The 15,468-nt window shown below is 37.7% G+C and overlaps 3 protein-coding genes and 1 long non-coding RNA gene across 4 annotated transcripts in view; 1 reads left to right on the plus strand and 3 right to left on the minus strand.

Annotated features, from left to right (window-relative positions):
• The window catches only part of LOC139136967 (uncharacterized), a 412,563-nt gene that overhangs the window by 249,264 nt on the left and 147,831 nt on the right, over positions 1–15,468 (plus strand). The gene's annotated exons all lie outside the window — the stretch shown is intronic.
• On the minus strand, positions 2,843–5,427 carry LOC139136151 (alpha-N-acetylgalactosamine-specific lectin-like). Its single transcript, XM_070703908.1, has 4 exons — positions 5,355–5,427; positions 4,515–4,729; positions 3,625–3,742; positions 2,843–3,021 (listed from the first exon to the last, which is right to left on the minus strand). The coding sequence occupies exons 1-4, from the start codon at positions 5,404–5,406 to the stop codon at positions 2,957–2,959; spliced, it is 450 nt and encodes a 149-aa protein (XP_070560009.1). The 5' UTR covers positions 5,407–5,427; the 3' UTR covers positions 2,843–2,956.
• On the minus strand, positions 7,951–12,434 carry LOC139136152 (C-type lectin-like). The gene is made up of 5 exons (XM_070703910.1): positions 12,266–12,434; positions 10,710–10,933; positions 10,325–10,454; positions 8,484–8,555; positions 7,951–8,138 (listed from the first exon to the last, which is right to left on the minus strand). The coding sequence occupies exons 1-4, from the start codon at positions 12,330–12,332 to the stop codon at positions 8,488–8,490; spliced, it is 489 nt and encodes a 162-aa protein (XP_070560011.1). The 5' UTR covers positions 12,333–12,434; the 3' UTR covers positions 7,951–8,138; positions 8,484–8,487.
• Positions 12,950–14,656, minus strand: LOC139136153 (uncharacterized). Its single transcript, XR_011553126.1, has 2 exons — positions 14,251–14,656; positions 12,950–13,097 (listed from the first exon to the last, which is right to left on the minus strand). It is a non-coding gene; the product is annotated as an uncharacterized lncRNA (long non-coding RNA).

The raw sequence follows: 15,468 nt of genomic DNA on the forward strand, positions 1-15,468 counted from the left end.
AAATCTCCTAGGTGTTCACCAGTTATTTATCAAGGCGACTGTTTCGGGGATTTGAAAACAATACAGTCAACTGCCTTGGCTCCCCAAGCAGTACTGATCAGGTACCACCACACCTTAAGTTATTCTGAGTCTGATGTTATTTATATATGATGTCTTTCGATGTTACATTGAATTTTTCAAAAAGTTGAGGATGTCTTGACATAGCTTTATGAAACTGTCTGATAATTTTAGGTTGTTGTCCTCCTTGAGACAACATCCTGTTGTACAGGCTGGCAACTCTTGGAAGAAAATCTTCTATTAGAAGTGTTGCGCGAGCAATGCGAAGATATTCTGACAATACAGTGCCATAAAAAATATACGAAGGGATGTTACTTTCGCGATCTGGCATTCGCACTATAGAAAACTTGAAATCATCGCGCTTGTCAAAGAGTTTATAGACGAATATTCCATCTACTATAGATATGTCCAATTCGAGAAATGTAGCATGTTGTCCATTATGCTCACACTTCAACGTGAGCTCTGCAGGATATATTTGCTCGTATGATCTACAAAACTCTCCACCATATATATATATATATATATATATATATATATATATATATATATATATATATATATATATATATATATATATATATCTATATATATATCTAATATATCTATATATATATATATATATATATATATATATATATATATATATATATATATATATATATATTCTAAAAATTGAATACATAATTACTATGTTTACGTGTGCAAACCTCGATTATTAAGAGGTTCAACAGCCCCTAGATACAACGATGACTAATATTTCGAGGAATATTGAAATCAAAAAAGTCAGATTGCCTGATTGTCTTACAGTGATCATCTCAACACTCTCAAATTTTTGCTCAAATTTTCCATATTAACTTTAACCGTTCCCTTTCGAATGGAGGAATAAAATCGAGGGTCACCGTGCAAAATTTAGTACTAGCGACACTCGAGATTTAAAATGGCTGCCAACTACGTGTTTAATCTAGGGGGAGTTCGACTTTCAACGAAGTAAGCTGGTGAAAACTATACTACTCCATGAGCTTTTAAGATTGGCGCCTTCAAGTGGTAGACCAAAAAAAAGTCTGTTAAAGTTTTTAGAGTCTGAATAATCTGTCCCATTGTAGCTTAATAATTTTCGTGCAAGACCCGAAACTGTCTAAGCATCACCTTTTCAAACCATCAGTTCGTGAAGATTCGCGACACAAGGAATAACGTTGTCTTATAAAAGAATAGTTCTTTCTATCCGACGAAATTCTGAAGGAAAGGCGTCTAGAATAAAATGGTATAATGTCAGAGATACATAGCTAGCGTACGTACAACGAAGAAAGGAACATGTTTTCTTATCAAAGGACTTTGGTATGAAAATGCCATCTTCAACGCTGTAGATGTACAGGAACGTTGCTTGCACACCATGATGTTCATGTTTATATCAAGAAACGAGGCAATTGAATCATTTAAACTACACTTTTCATCAATGAATGTGCTGACTTTATGAGATATCCTGTCTTGTGCAACTGTCCACGACTGAAATACCTAACAAATAACTCACCACTCTCATTTCACTCAATTGAGCTGATATCTGATTTTGGTCGCTGACCAACTTGGCGCTGATAATATTACCCATGATGCATTTTGCAAATAATACGTACTTTTTTACATGTGTCTATTTCGGGGATGGTGAGGTGTTCAGTGTCTTCACTTTCGATCTTGTTCGATTAATTAATTTTGGAATTTGAATTATTTAAATTTACGAGGAAATATGTTCTCGTTGGAAGTGAAAGCACATGAATATTGCCCTTAAGACTAAATATAAAAAGCACCCCATCGTTTGTATATATTTGAAACGATCGCTCATCGCTCACAGCGCCACCAGGAGTTCCTTTGTAAACAAGTTGCATCTATCTCATGACTACTGAGGAAATGAAAACAAATTTACAATAGTATGATCATTTACTAAATAAACTTTTTCGCATTAAAAAGTAGACATTTCTTTGACTTGAATGACTGAATGGGACCTCGTTTAAGACCCGAAACAGTTGAAAACAAAATGACCTGGATCAGAGTTCGAGATCACAGATAAGATGATGACGTAGGTTTGATGCTGCTGTTATGAACATTTCCAACTATCACTACTTTACGCGCAGTTTTGCGAGAAAATCTTGATTTCAGTGCCCACGAGAAGGGTAAAATGACGTAAAGGCAGCCCTGTGCTTCGTAGTGGGCTGATTTGAAAAGGACTGACGGGAAGCTATCTCAGTTATTATTGAGACCAATACAGCTCGAACGGCCATGCGCAGTCTCCTCTGTTGAAAATATTTCCACAACTTGTTGTGACTATGCCGGACCGTGCAGTAAGGCATATTAACAGATAGGCTTGTTTTTCTAGTGGATGCCATAAAACATTTTCATATCATCAGTATTTCCTTCGATAAACACATGTGTCATCACATCAGACGCCAAATGTCAAATTGACCCAGTTCACAACGTTAACAATTGATGATACGATCAAACAGATGAGTGCAATTTGTAGCAGTTCACACACTTATCAGTGCTTACAGAACGGGCCTCTTTTTACCTTCCGGGGCCATCTTGATATCATCATGTGTGTCTACTGTCATGCGCGTTGACCTCTTACCGATAACCTCGAACCACTGTAGCGGATTTGTGTATCCATGCTTCTGGTAAGAATTAGTTATGCGCATTGACCTTTATGCTGATAGGCTGTATTTTGTTGCATGTTTGGGCATACCAACCCGCCCCCCGCCTGATTTATGGGAATGAGCGAAAACAATTACAAACACAAAGATTTGTCATTCGTTTCGATATCTTCTTTAATTCATCCTTTCAAGCATCTTACATTGAACTGTGAACTCATTGAAAACGATCTGGCATTTTTTCGATGTAAAGTTGTGTAAGGATTCTAAACTGTCATCTTGCAGACAAAGGTGTATTGATTTGTACAGTCTTCGTCGTCCCAAGAGCTGGCTGCAGTGGAAAAGAGAAAAAAGTGTGATTGGAAAGGTGATGCATAATACGTCAGTTGTGTTTACAAAATGTAATCCACTGCAAGACAGATCAATTGGACGGACGTCATGAATATGCAATCGAGACAGAAATAAAAACCAGTCTTGATTGACGGGTTTTATTTTCGCGTTGCTGTCATATGTGCCAAGGTCATGATCTCTGATTTTCCGAGACACAGGAATAAAGTGCACGGTTCGAGGTACATAAACATTTGCCAAACGTAGCGAGTAATTATTTTAAAATTTGCATGCTGGAAATATAATAATTCATAAAATTTGCATAATGTGCGTCTTTCAAAGCTGTTAGGAAATGGGCGGTCATTTGGCCGTTATTCACCGGAAGCAGGACTTATATATATATGCAGGACCTATATATAGGTCTTCTACTGATTCTCAAATAAAATAAAGAATCTCAAATAAAAAAAACACCCGAATTATCTCCCCCTACAAAATATTGCTTAAATATCCAAAACGAGGCTCTGAAAAATAAGTCAGCATGGTATGGATTTAAACGCGTCACGGTGTGAAGCATGCGCGATGCCAAGCAACGTGAATTGGGTCTGACCTGAAGTAAAAGTAGGGTCGATGGCGGCGCAGTCTTGGCCCCTGCGATCGTCTGGTTCACCATTAGACCAGTTAGTGTACACCACGCTGTCGCCATCACTCCAGACAAACTCAGATTCCTATAAAGGAAAAGATATTAATGGAGTACAGTAACAATGAACACTGTTATAAGTAGAAAGTTACCGACGACCGACAGAAATATCCAACATAAAGAAATTAGCAGCATCTTACAGAAATATTTCAAGGTTTTTTACTTCTAATCTTACGTCTTTAAAAACAATCATTTTACACGTAAGACGAATGGAAATGATTACGAAATGAAATAAAGTGTTATTGATTTAACGACATTGATTTTGTAAGTGACCTTGCTCTCAGCTGCAGAATTACGATAAAGACGACCAATATGTTCTACATGCAAAGATATATGTTTTGATCTGCATACGGAGTTGATCTCAATGCAAATTTTGATGCTAATGTTGTGAAGCCCGAATATTTTAAGTTCGAGACGTTAAGGTAGAATGCACCTCGGGGACAGATATTCGGACCCTCAAACTTTTACAAAATTCTTTTTATATCTATCACTTATGGGGTTCATTTTAAAGCTCTCGGTGTAAGAAAACTTTTTACCGTCTTATATTTTATTTTCCTCAGCAGGGATGGCGGCCATTTTGAATTTTAAATATCCGTAAATCTTGGGTAATTTGTTTCTCCAGTACCAAAGTTTGCACGGTGACCCCCGATTTTTATTCTTGATTTTGAAAGAGAATGGTTGAAATCTTCCTTGAGGAAAGTTTGAGCAAAAGTTTGTCTTTCGCATTCGAGGTTCATACCACCTTAGGACTGGTTCATGGCTATAGTCACTTCACATTTTGATCACGTGAGACGCCTCACCCAATCCTTGTCGTTCAGTCCGATCCAAAAAGACTGGCTGGAAGGCGGCAAGGCAGCGACAAACTCGTTTTCTTGACGACTATGGATGGAAGCCAGGTGACCGCCCAGGCTTTTGCAGAACGACTCTGCCTTGTTCCAGTCGTACTTAACGTCCATAAACGAGTAACAGCTACCACCGAAGGAGGACCACGTGTCTGGACACTTGGTTTGGGAAGCTGCAAAGGGCAGGCAAAAAAATAAATAAATAAATAAATAAATAAATAAATAAATAAATAAATAAATAAATAGATAAATAAACGCCTATGTTACTCTGAAAACTACAGATCCCTGAAGTTATTAAATGCATTTCTTAGACAGAAATTTCAAATGCATTGTAAACATATTTCATGATCATCTGAGAAATATATTGAATTTTCATGATTATCTTCTCAGAGAAATGTTGTCTTCATGTTGAAATAACTTAAGTATGTGTGTCGACCGAGGCAATATAATAAATGGGTCTCTTTCGTAAAGGTTTCTGATCAGTATACAGAGAGGTTTGCCCATTAAGTGTGAGGGGTAAAGACGGTATATAACCCTTTCACCCCATTTCCCTCTCTACAGGTCCAACATTACCATAGAAAACAATGGGATTGGTTGAAACCATTGTGGTGAAAGGGTTCAAGAAGGATGGAATCATGAGCTGTAAAGACAGCTCCGAAAGAAATGATAATTGAAATTAATTTTTTGTCAAACTCAAGTAAAACTAGGGAGGAATAGAAATGACCGGGGGATGTAGGAACTAAGGAATGATTCGGTGACCGAAACTTGACTGAGTTGGGGACAGACATTAAACCGTACCTGCAACAGCTACAAATCCAAGCAGGATTAGTAGAGTACCATTAGAAAGCATGGTGACACCGTCTTATTAAATCTGTTGGAGCAATGAAAGGAAAACGTAAATTATTACCATCAATATAACAACATGTGTAAGACCCTGCTTCTTTTTTTCGAATAAATCGTAGACACTCGATACTTTTTTCTAGTAGATATATTTAAACGCACTACTTTCAGCTCCGAGGAATGCATGTTCTCTTATGGAAGTATACATGATCTAAAACATCATGTTCTTTGTCTCTCAGGATAAGGAACTCGAACTCTGAGAAAATATCAGCCGCGTGTCTTGACGCTATCATTACACTAGCTTATGATACATGGGCGAAAAATTGATGACAGTACTGTCTATGACACCACGCGAGCTGCAAGTTTTACACGACTTTTCTCGACATCTGCCGTAAAAGTATGCATGTATGCATAAGTTGCTGCATTTTCTTGTGGACTGCGAACATAGGGTAAGTTTCGTGAACGTAGGGCAGTGTCAGAGAGTATCGCCGAGTATATTCGACTACGGAGAATACGAAGTGTCTTTAGCCATAAATAACAACTAATTCCTCTCTCGTAATTAAGAAGTTTCTAATAACATTGCAAAGGTTACAGCAATTACTAAATGAAAAACCAAAATGCAAAAGATTATTCTTATGGGAACAACATTTTCACGCAAACAATCCATCTTTTCACGCATCTTACCAACATTGTAACCACGACACAACAATGATACATTTTCACCACGTATGTGACTATAAGAGGGAAGGTATACTGTTTTTTAATAACTCGGTCTTACATTATTAATCCATTCACTTTATTCAGACATGGTTTAGAAAGGTACATCAGGAACAACGTTAACTTCCGTAAAATTTTACCAACGCAATATCGAAAGGTGTGAAGATTGTACTAACTGCGCATGCTCTACACCCGAGCTTATTGTTACAGGTGAAGACATACACACTCGATTCATTTTGAAAACAGATTTCAACGGCTCAGGGAAGAACTAAGGTCTTCATAATTTTAGGAGCCTTAAAGAAACAAGAAATCTTCTATGGAATCGCAACTGATGCAATTTTACATGTATAGTGATGAGAATTTATTGATTTTTGAGATTTTACAAATGTTTGACTTCGAGTAAGAGAAAAACCCATCTCATTTATCACCGAAACGGTGGCCTTTATCTGCAATTGAAAAGGCACCGAGTGCTTACAACTTTGGAGTCAACTGGCATATTGAAAACTGACAGGTAGTGATGCATGGTATAGCCGGTAGTGGGAGGAATCGACGAATCTCACCAAAGAAGAAAAATACCAATTTCAGGGTCCCGTAGATTTATGAAATCACTATATCATAGAATTTGACAGACGTCAGACAGACATTGTGAAAAAAGGAGCACCGCTCACACTGCAGCCCGGGTAAATACAAACAATTGTAAAAACTGAATAGCAAATACCTACCTTTCTACGGAGTAACCTCTGAATCAAAAATATCACTCTACCGTATGTCTTCATCCGATGGTGAATATCACATCCCCTTATCGACAGTCTGACGACGAACCATTGATTTCCGGCTTAACGTTCTTATCATTCAACTCACAATTACGTAAAAGATTAACATCGGATCAGACTAAGCCATCATAAGCGGGTCTTAAGACTTTGAGACACGACAGGTGAAATTTTGTTATTTTTTTCTCAAGGGTAAAATGATGCGCGTGTCTGACTGAACTAAAACGTTATGACATTGAACGGTTACCTAACACCTCGAAAATGTCGAGGTAACGTACAGAACTGACTAGCTACAGCGATAAAAGTGTTTAAATGAGAAAAAAGGTGGATTTTTCTTTCGCTTTCGTAAATTTCTGAAAATGTTCCGAAGCGATGCAGAATCACTTTTGTCGACCGAGTCAAATATATTTCAAACTTGCGTTGTTCATCATTTAATCTTTACGCAAGTCCCTAATGTGATGTAAATTTGAGCAATTGTTTTAACATTTTTTTGGTATCAAGAACACTTAAAATACTTGCATAGAGTCAACCAGCCTTCATAATGATGTCGGTGCATAACTTGGACGGTATAAGAATTACCCCTCTTTGCTGAATGCAAAGAAATGGTTTTGCTGTGACCGCTAGATAAAATGGAATGCTCCCACGCCAACTTGTTTTCCTTCGACAAATACACTTTGCTGCAATGTAACGTTAACGGAAAGCTGCTATCCTTGTCTATATGAAAGGCACCACCAATACAGATTTCATTACAAGAGCTTGAATGAGGTCAAAACTTTATATACAGCCTAGCTCTGCATGGTCTGTCTGTCTGTCTGTCTGTCTGTCTGCCTGTCTGTCCTTGTCGTCCCTGCGTGTTTGTCTGCCTGTCTATCTGCCATCGTGCAGGTGTTGTGGTAGGTGTACATATGGTTTCCGGTCTCCCATTACAGTGAATACTAGTTTCAATTCATGTGCACAGGATTTCTCAAACTGCCAGACAAACATCTACACACCACACTTCGTTCTCTTTGAAGAATGGCATTTTCAGTCTTACATGGAAAGGTTTAAAAAAAAACGAGTCAAAGGTCTTTAATTGTTGACGTTTAAATTTAATTCCCTTGATATAATTTACATCGTATGATTCCATGACAATTAGAATGCAAACAGTATATTGAGCAAAGTGACGGAACCTTTGAATTTGGCGACTTGATATATTAGTGACAGAGAGTCATGTATACTTGAAGAGTTGTGAACTTCATCGCGTCATTCTTGGTTCCTGACCAAAGCAAAAGAAATTGTGCTTTGATGAGAACATTTAAACAAAATTCAGGAGAAAATTACGCAAGTTTCAGATCAAGGAATGAACAATGGCATTGGATATGACCCATTACGTCACATTTATCACTTTTAGTGAAAGTTCAATTGTTCGTTCAGCTGTACGATAGGGCAATGAAATGGCGCCAATATCGCAATTGTAACATTGTTTCCTTCTTTATAGCCTGAAATTAAGTTAACACGCATGCGTAATATACATGAGAAACGAGCCCAGACAACAACAGACGACCACAGATCTAACACTCTGGGTGGATGAATTTGCTATATATGTCGACTGAATAATTACCTTTTTAAGGCATTGGCTGTTTACAGACGAACATTTTCTCGGAACTGCAATCGTCCAAACTCCATTTCGTAACTGAGGAGAAAGTATATCAAAGTTGTAGAAATGAGAATACTGCGCCGGCCATAATCTGACCTGCTCAGTACATAGTCAAATCTGCTGCTGGCAAAACAGCACTACATGCATACCGCATTTGCAAATGCTGTCATCTTTTTATTCTCTTTATTAAACGAGTCACTATTTACAAAGTATTACAAAACAAATGAAAGGAAAAGAAAATGCATTACATCAGTCTAATTATTTTCTCAAACCTCTGTAAAAATGTCACATCGTCATTATTACTTCTTAAACTTTTTTCAATTTGAATCGCGATAGCATCATTTCATTTTTAACAAGATTTTCTATGGGATAGTAGATCCTGATGTCCAATACTTATGGATACTCCATTTACCTAACAAAATCAAAAGCTGTATAAAGAGGCGGTCTACCTTGCTTGAAATATTTTTGAGAGGCTCTGTGAACACAATATTTTGTTCAGAGACCTCAATATCAAAGTTGCATAATTTTGAAATAATTCCTGATATAAATTTCCAGCACTTTAAAGCTAGTTCACAATTTAAATATCTGTGTTCAATGGAGTCAATTTGCTTACAAATAGAGCATTCCATATTGTCTCTTTTCTTCCAATAATACAAGTACTTGTTGCATGGAATTAATCGATGCAAAAATTTCCACTGAAAATCTCGTAACTTAATTTCTTTAGTAACACTTAACACATTCTTCCAGATACTATGGCATCTGCTCTCAAAATTCGTTGCAACGATGTGTAATTTCTGTATCCACTTGTTAACTTTCGTTGTTGCCTGAATCGAATGCATTCAAATGATGTCATCTTTGTCACAATGAATAAGGAGTACAGACTGGTCAAACATGAAACATGGCCGTTGCAAATATTGTATACAGAGCATCAAATGCTTTAAGGATAGCCGAATAACCTAAGGCGCTATTATTTTGATAAATTAAAGGAACTGAAAAAAAGTTGCAAAATTCCGAGAAGCGATACCAAGAAATGCATACAGTTTTCCAGCATCAGAGATTATAAAGTAAACGGTTAAAATTACCATTAAAGAGACTCCTTGGCTGATGAAAAAGGCGCAGTGGATTATTATTCATTCGTACAAATGATGTTAAGATAGAAACGCCACGGGTACAGATATTCGGACTCTCAAACTTTTACAATGTCAATTCTGCTTTAGTCTAGCGCTTGTGGGTGCTTATTTTGAAGCTCTAGGAGTAAGTACATTTTTTGGTTCAGTTTTGTGAAAATCGGGAATTTTATTTCCCCCTTTAGCACTAGAGATACCACAAGGATGGCGGCCATTTTGAATTTCAAAATTCGGTAAATAATATTGGACTTTTTTTTTCAGTAAGTACAAAAATTTGGACGGTGACCTCCCTCTGATTTTTATTCTTAATGTTTTTTAAAGAGCATTGTTGAAAGTTTGCTTGAGGAAAATTAGCGCAAAAGTTAGAAGTATTTCATTTTCTAGATGCGAACTACCTTAATGTGCGTTGTTTTGGTATTAGAAAATTGATTTCTATGCATGTGTATAACAAGAGAAAGGAAGAGTTAAAGAATGTCTTCTTTACGATTTTACATTAATTCTGAAAATAGTAGTATATGATTTAGTGAATGGATATTGCATAAAATGAGTTCAAATCATTCCATCACTGTGACGATATATTCTATAGGATAATATTGAAAGTGTGGTACACACAATGCAATTTTCATCAAAGGAGGGAGCTGCTTCATTTATCATAAATGATGTAGTGCCAACACTTACAGGATTCGCTCTTCACATCAAACTGGGCACAGTGACCCTCACACAGCAGTCCACAACTGTGATCAGGTTGGCCGGCATGCCAGTTTTGATACCCCAGGGGAGAGTCGTCAGTCCACTGGAAAACGTGTTCCTGTGCAATTGAAATTATAATTTTAAAATATCATGATGACATTTGTATTTCATACCCTATATTTAAAAATTTGTTCCTCTCTCCAAAATTTGTTCCTCTCTCCAAAATTAGCTATCTTTTCACACATTAAAATATAAAGGTGGTCTTTTTTAGCTTCTTGACAGACCTCTGCTCGAAATATTTCACTCTCGTCACCTTGGTTTATTCGCCAGGCCCGCTTTGATATGATCTCGTGACATAAAACGGAAGGCAAACCTGTTCGTTGTCGTGCAAGCCGATCCACATGTTCACAAAACTGCCCTGGAATGTAAAGACGAAGTCGTTCTCTTGCTCGTTGTGTATGGATGCTATATGTGATTCGGGGCCGAACAGTCTGCATTCGGCTTCGGCTTTGACAAAGGTCATAGGGCAGGCGATGAGGCGGTAACAGTTGCCGTTGTCAGGGTACCAATAATCCGGACACACATTATTCGGGCTGACTGTAAAGATTGACAAAAATATTGCATGTATATATTTACGTACTTGTGGAAAGGTTACGTACAGCAATGCAAATTTGCATTCCAATGCGCTCTGTTCAGGGCAACATATTCGTCCTGGAACCAGTTCAAACACCAGAATTTCAAAAACCCACAGCAAATAACACGGAACAAAAATTACTGTTTCCTAGGAGGAATATTGGGATGCATTATTGCAAATGTTCTGATCTTTGTTAACAAATTTACATGACAATAAATTCAGAAAAAAATCGTCTCTTCACCTGTTGCAAGTTGTACATATTCATAAGCGATGGTAGTTTTTGTTTTCACTATACTGAGCCAGATAAACATTGAAACTCGGGGATAATCTCAATCCTCGCAGGAATGTGATCTCTCGGTGTCATTATGAACAAATTTGCCATGATTCGCTTTCTGTAGGGCACTTTGATGTTCTATTACATTCAGTTCTCATCACAAAGGCCAATAAGGATAAAGAAACTTCCCGACAGTAGAGACACCAAGGCGAAATACAGATTTACTGCGCATGCCCGTTAAGTTGTCCTTTATGCACGGTCCCTCCACCCAAGTGGAGGGACTGCACTTCAGGTAAAAAACTACCATTTCCAGCTGTCGTCTATAGATGCCATAATCGAGCATAATATAGTAAAGATGTAGGCGGGAAAATCGAACACATTTGGTCTCTGTCCTACTGTGACTGGGACTCACAAAATACCAGCAAAGACATGTCAAAGGACCAGTGGGTATATTATGGTGTGTTGACATGACAACGTCATCTTGTCAACCTGTTTGATCCATACCTTAATTGGATCTAACTCCGCATGCGCAGTAACGGTAACGAAAAAACGGTGTTACTGTAACATCTCTCGTATGCTTTTGAAATATACAAAACCAACGGTTCCTATGCCATGTCAGCACGTTCATAAACGTTACTGTCTTTACCGATTTTTATTCGTCGTGGAAAGTGAATTTATGTTAAAGACGAAGTTTAACATGGATATCTGAAAAAAAGTTGCACCCATTTGGTGCAGTTCCAAACAGATTAATTTCAGGATTTTGAATCAAGCTGTCAGCGGACGCATATTGCTCAGAGGAAAAATAAGACTATTTCTTGAGTCCAAAACTAAATATCCAAGGAGAGTTTCTCTCCTTGAGGTGGTCAGTAAATGCTTTCTACTGAATAATTATTGACCAAACATGAGAGACACCATGATTGCTTTTTCACGAACCTTTGTAAAACTGCGGCACGTTTAAACTACCAAATAAGCAAGTGCCACGCGTCAAAAGAACAAATTAAAGGTACGTAAATACACTCACCATCTTCCTTGGAAGCGGCAGTGAAAACGCTGATCATCAAAACCGCAAAGAATAGAGTCAACGCCATGTTGAAATCTTGAGTCGTATATTCTGGTCGAATTTTACTATTTGAGCAGCTTATCGCCGTGTTTTTTGCCGCTGTTTTTACGAAGTGACCTCATTACAGGTCGATATCACGAGGTTGTAAAATATTGATAACAACTTTGATAAATCAACGAGGTGTCACACGAAAAACGATCCTGAAATACATCCACTCGCTTCCTCATTTCAGCACATATTTACAAATCCATGCGGCATACAACTCTTATTCATTGCTCATATCTTTTTTTGTTTTGTTTTAGGATTCCATACTAGGCACCATTTCACAAGTACCAGTGCATAAAAGAGGATGCGTAACGATGTACTGTATCACGGGATCACGATTCATATGCATATTTATAAAGACAGTCTGACAGAGAGAGAAAACAGAGAGAGAGAGAGAGAGAGAGAGAGAGAGAGAGAGAGAGAGAGAGAGAGAGAGAGAGAGAGAGAGAGAGAGAGAGAGAGAGATTTTCGTACTCTACACTCAATGGACTGATATATCAGTCACTCAGTCATTCTGTTGATCTTTGACAAGGCATCAATCTATCACTCAAGCAATATTGTCTTTTTAATTTTCCGAGTAAAAAAGCACTGTTGGTAGTGTGGTTTGTAGCACTTTATTTTGCTTTAATACAACACAAATATCTAAAACAGACAAATCATTAGACTTCTTAAATTTTGTGCCATTTTCCAACACCTAGGCGGGAGAGATATCATCAGGATTGCTAATGGTGAAAGACAGCCAATACACCTTGAAATAAAAGAGAAATTTTAGAACACATATACGTGTATCATACAGACATATACGCTTGTTCGTTTATTGTAAATATTAAGTGAGTCTATTCCTTGAAACAAAACACTATATGCTAGTGTTGTGACTAACTTTAAAAGCGTGCTTATATCAGCCTGCGAATTCACACAAATAAACGTCTAACAGGAATTCATAGAAAGCGGTTTACACATTCCGTAGTGTTGTTACCTTGTATGATGAAGCTCGAACCATGGGATGCTTGCAGACAAATCTGTTTGTCCTGGTGCCCTCTGCACCATTCCACTTGTCAGCTGAAATTTTTCGAAAAGTAAATAAATGAAGGAGAGAAGATGAAATTTGCATTCTGATCACTGAGACTTTGCTATGATAATTCTTTATATGATGAGTTACCGAGTAGGTGACCGTGTAAATGTTATGAAATATTTTTAAAAAAATTCTGTTTAAGTAAAGTGAGGGTGGTTCTTCACATCAATAGCTTTACATTTTTGATCATGATTTTACCACATTTTAGCGCAACGTGGTACATCCTGATTTGACACATCCCTCCTCCCTCCATCCATCCATCCATCCATCCATCGTTTAATACAGCAAGTTATTAGTAGCTATTCGACTATTCCATCCTTCTGTTCATCCACCATGCTTACCAATCAAACACTACATCCGTTGGACGTATTTATCCACACACTTCCCGGCCATCCACGCATTCATCCATCAATCTATCGCTTGATCTCTCCGCCAGGTTGTACATTCAATCCCAGCATTTTGCACATCATTAATCGATACATACAAAATCGTACAATTTATTCTCCTCCAAACCTTGCACCGGGTCATTTTAAAAACACTGAAATAAAATTAAATATTGATTGCTTTGCTTTTAACAGGCTTTACTTCGGACTGATTATCTGGACATGTTGCCTTCGTTAATTTACAATTTTTACCTTCAATAAATAAACATGATACATGACACCCTTTCACTTCGGCGTATTGATACGATAGCTACACTTAATCTTATGACTACTAAAAACTCACAAAACACTTTGTCAAATGAATGTAGGAGCTTTTCTCCCCGAGCAGGTCCAAGCAACCATAGTGAATCTTGCCCTCGCAACATGACAGAAAGGATCAGACGAACCGTTTCTATGTCATTCAGGCCGATCCACATATTATAGTTGTCGCCTTGCATGGCGAACACAAAGTCGTTCTGCAGAGTGTTGTGTATAGAGGCCAGGTCGGAGTTAGGCCCATGGGCATTACATATTGCCTCGGCTTCGGCCCACGGCAGCAGACAGTTGAAAAAACGGTAGCAGTGACCCTCGTATGGGTACCACAGGTCAGGGCATGATCCACTCGTAGTTTCCCCGTCTGAAAAATCGCCACTGAGGGAGAACAGCAAACGTAAACACGAGTGCGTACCAAATACTATGTGTTCTGGTATGCGGCCTGGCAAGATAAAATGCCGTCTATAACCCTACCAAATAGTCACCCAAATCATTCACTTTTTATGATGGAAAATAGAACCATACTGGAGTAAAAAAGCTTAGTCTCTCATAGAATGACATCATGTGAACTGAACTCTTTTCCTCGATATCAGATTTAAGGGCTGATATTACAATACTTCAGCAAGATATTTTCGGATAAAAACGCCGAAAAATAGATTTGAAAAAATAATTATTATTAAAACTTGCAGATGCTTTTACATATTTTGAATATTTTAAAGTTTATATACTAAGTATACATGTGCATCGGTGTGCATATATGTATGAGTACTTGGTGCTTTCGGGATATCGAATTTTTGTACTACAATATTTCATCAAAGGACGACCGAGAATACTTTATGATGAAGTAGTTTTCTATCAATGTGCTATCAATTATTCCTAATTAAAATCTCAGACAAATAAATTAAAAAAAACCCCAGAGACCTGGTTTAAATTCGTAGAGTTTGACACAGGACACGTGAAAATATAGCGAGGAGGCCTGACACTGGCTGGTACATATGTCATCGCGTAATTTCGAATTTTGCCGTTTGATATCTTGTCTTGTCTTATCACGTCACAATTTGTTTACTCGGTAGGTTGCAGTGTTTACTGTCCTATGGGAAATTAACAGTTGCCAGAGTCTGATTAGATGAGTTATCATGACAAAAACAATCCTATCATTCTGCAACTGACAGTCAATGTAGGACACACAAGGCGCCGACAAACACGGCTGCCTTTTCTTCGGTACACTTACCGAACGATTGGTTTTCCTGTCAAAATTGTAAATTGAATCCCTATAAACTTAACATCACAGATTTGACGCTGTAGCTTCATAAAAGTGCGTCATAATTTTACATTTACGAGCCTACATATAG

Source organism: Ptychodera flava, chromosome 7 (assembly GCF_041260155.1).
Source record: "Ptychodera flava strain L36383 chromosome 7, AS_Pfla_20210202, whole genome shotgun sequence".
NCBI lineage: Eukaryota > Metazoa > Hemichordata > Enteropneusta > Ptychoderidae > Ptychodera > Ptychodera flava.

Coding starts and splice junctions, on each gene's coding strand:
- LOC139136151 (XM_070703908.1), bottom strand. CDS start 5,406: ATGCTTTCTAATGGTACTCTACTAATCCTGCTTGGATTTGTAGCTGTT. Junction 3,743..4,514: donor GACTGAACGACAAGGATTGG/GTGAGGCGTCTC, acceptor TTTCCTTTATAG/GAATCTGAGTTTGTCTGGAG. Junction 3,022..3,624: donor CGACCCTACTTTTACTTCAG/GTCAGACCCAAT, acceptor TTTCCACTGCAG/CCAGCTCTTGGGACGACGAA.
- LOC139136152 (XM_070703910.1), bottom strand. CDS start 12,332: ATGGCGTTGACTCTATTCTTTGCGGTTTTGATGATCAGCGTTTTCACT. Junction 10,455..10,709: donor GCTTGCACGACAACGAACAG/GTTTGCCTTCCG, acceptor TCAATTGCACAG/GAACACGTTTTCCAGTGGAC. Junction 8,556..10,324: donor TGATGTGAAGAGCGAATCCT/GTAAGTGTTGGC, acceptor CTTTCTCCTCAG/TTACGAAATGGAGTTTGGAC.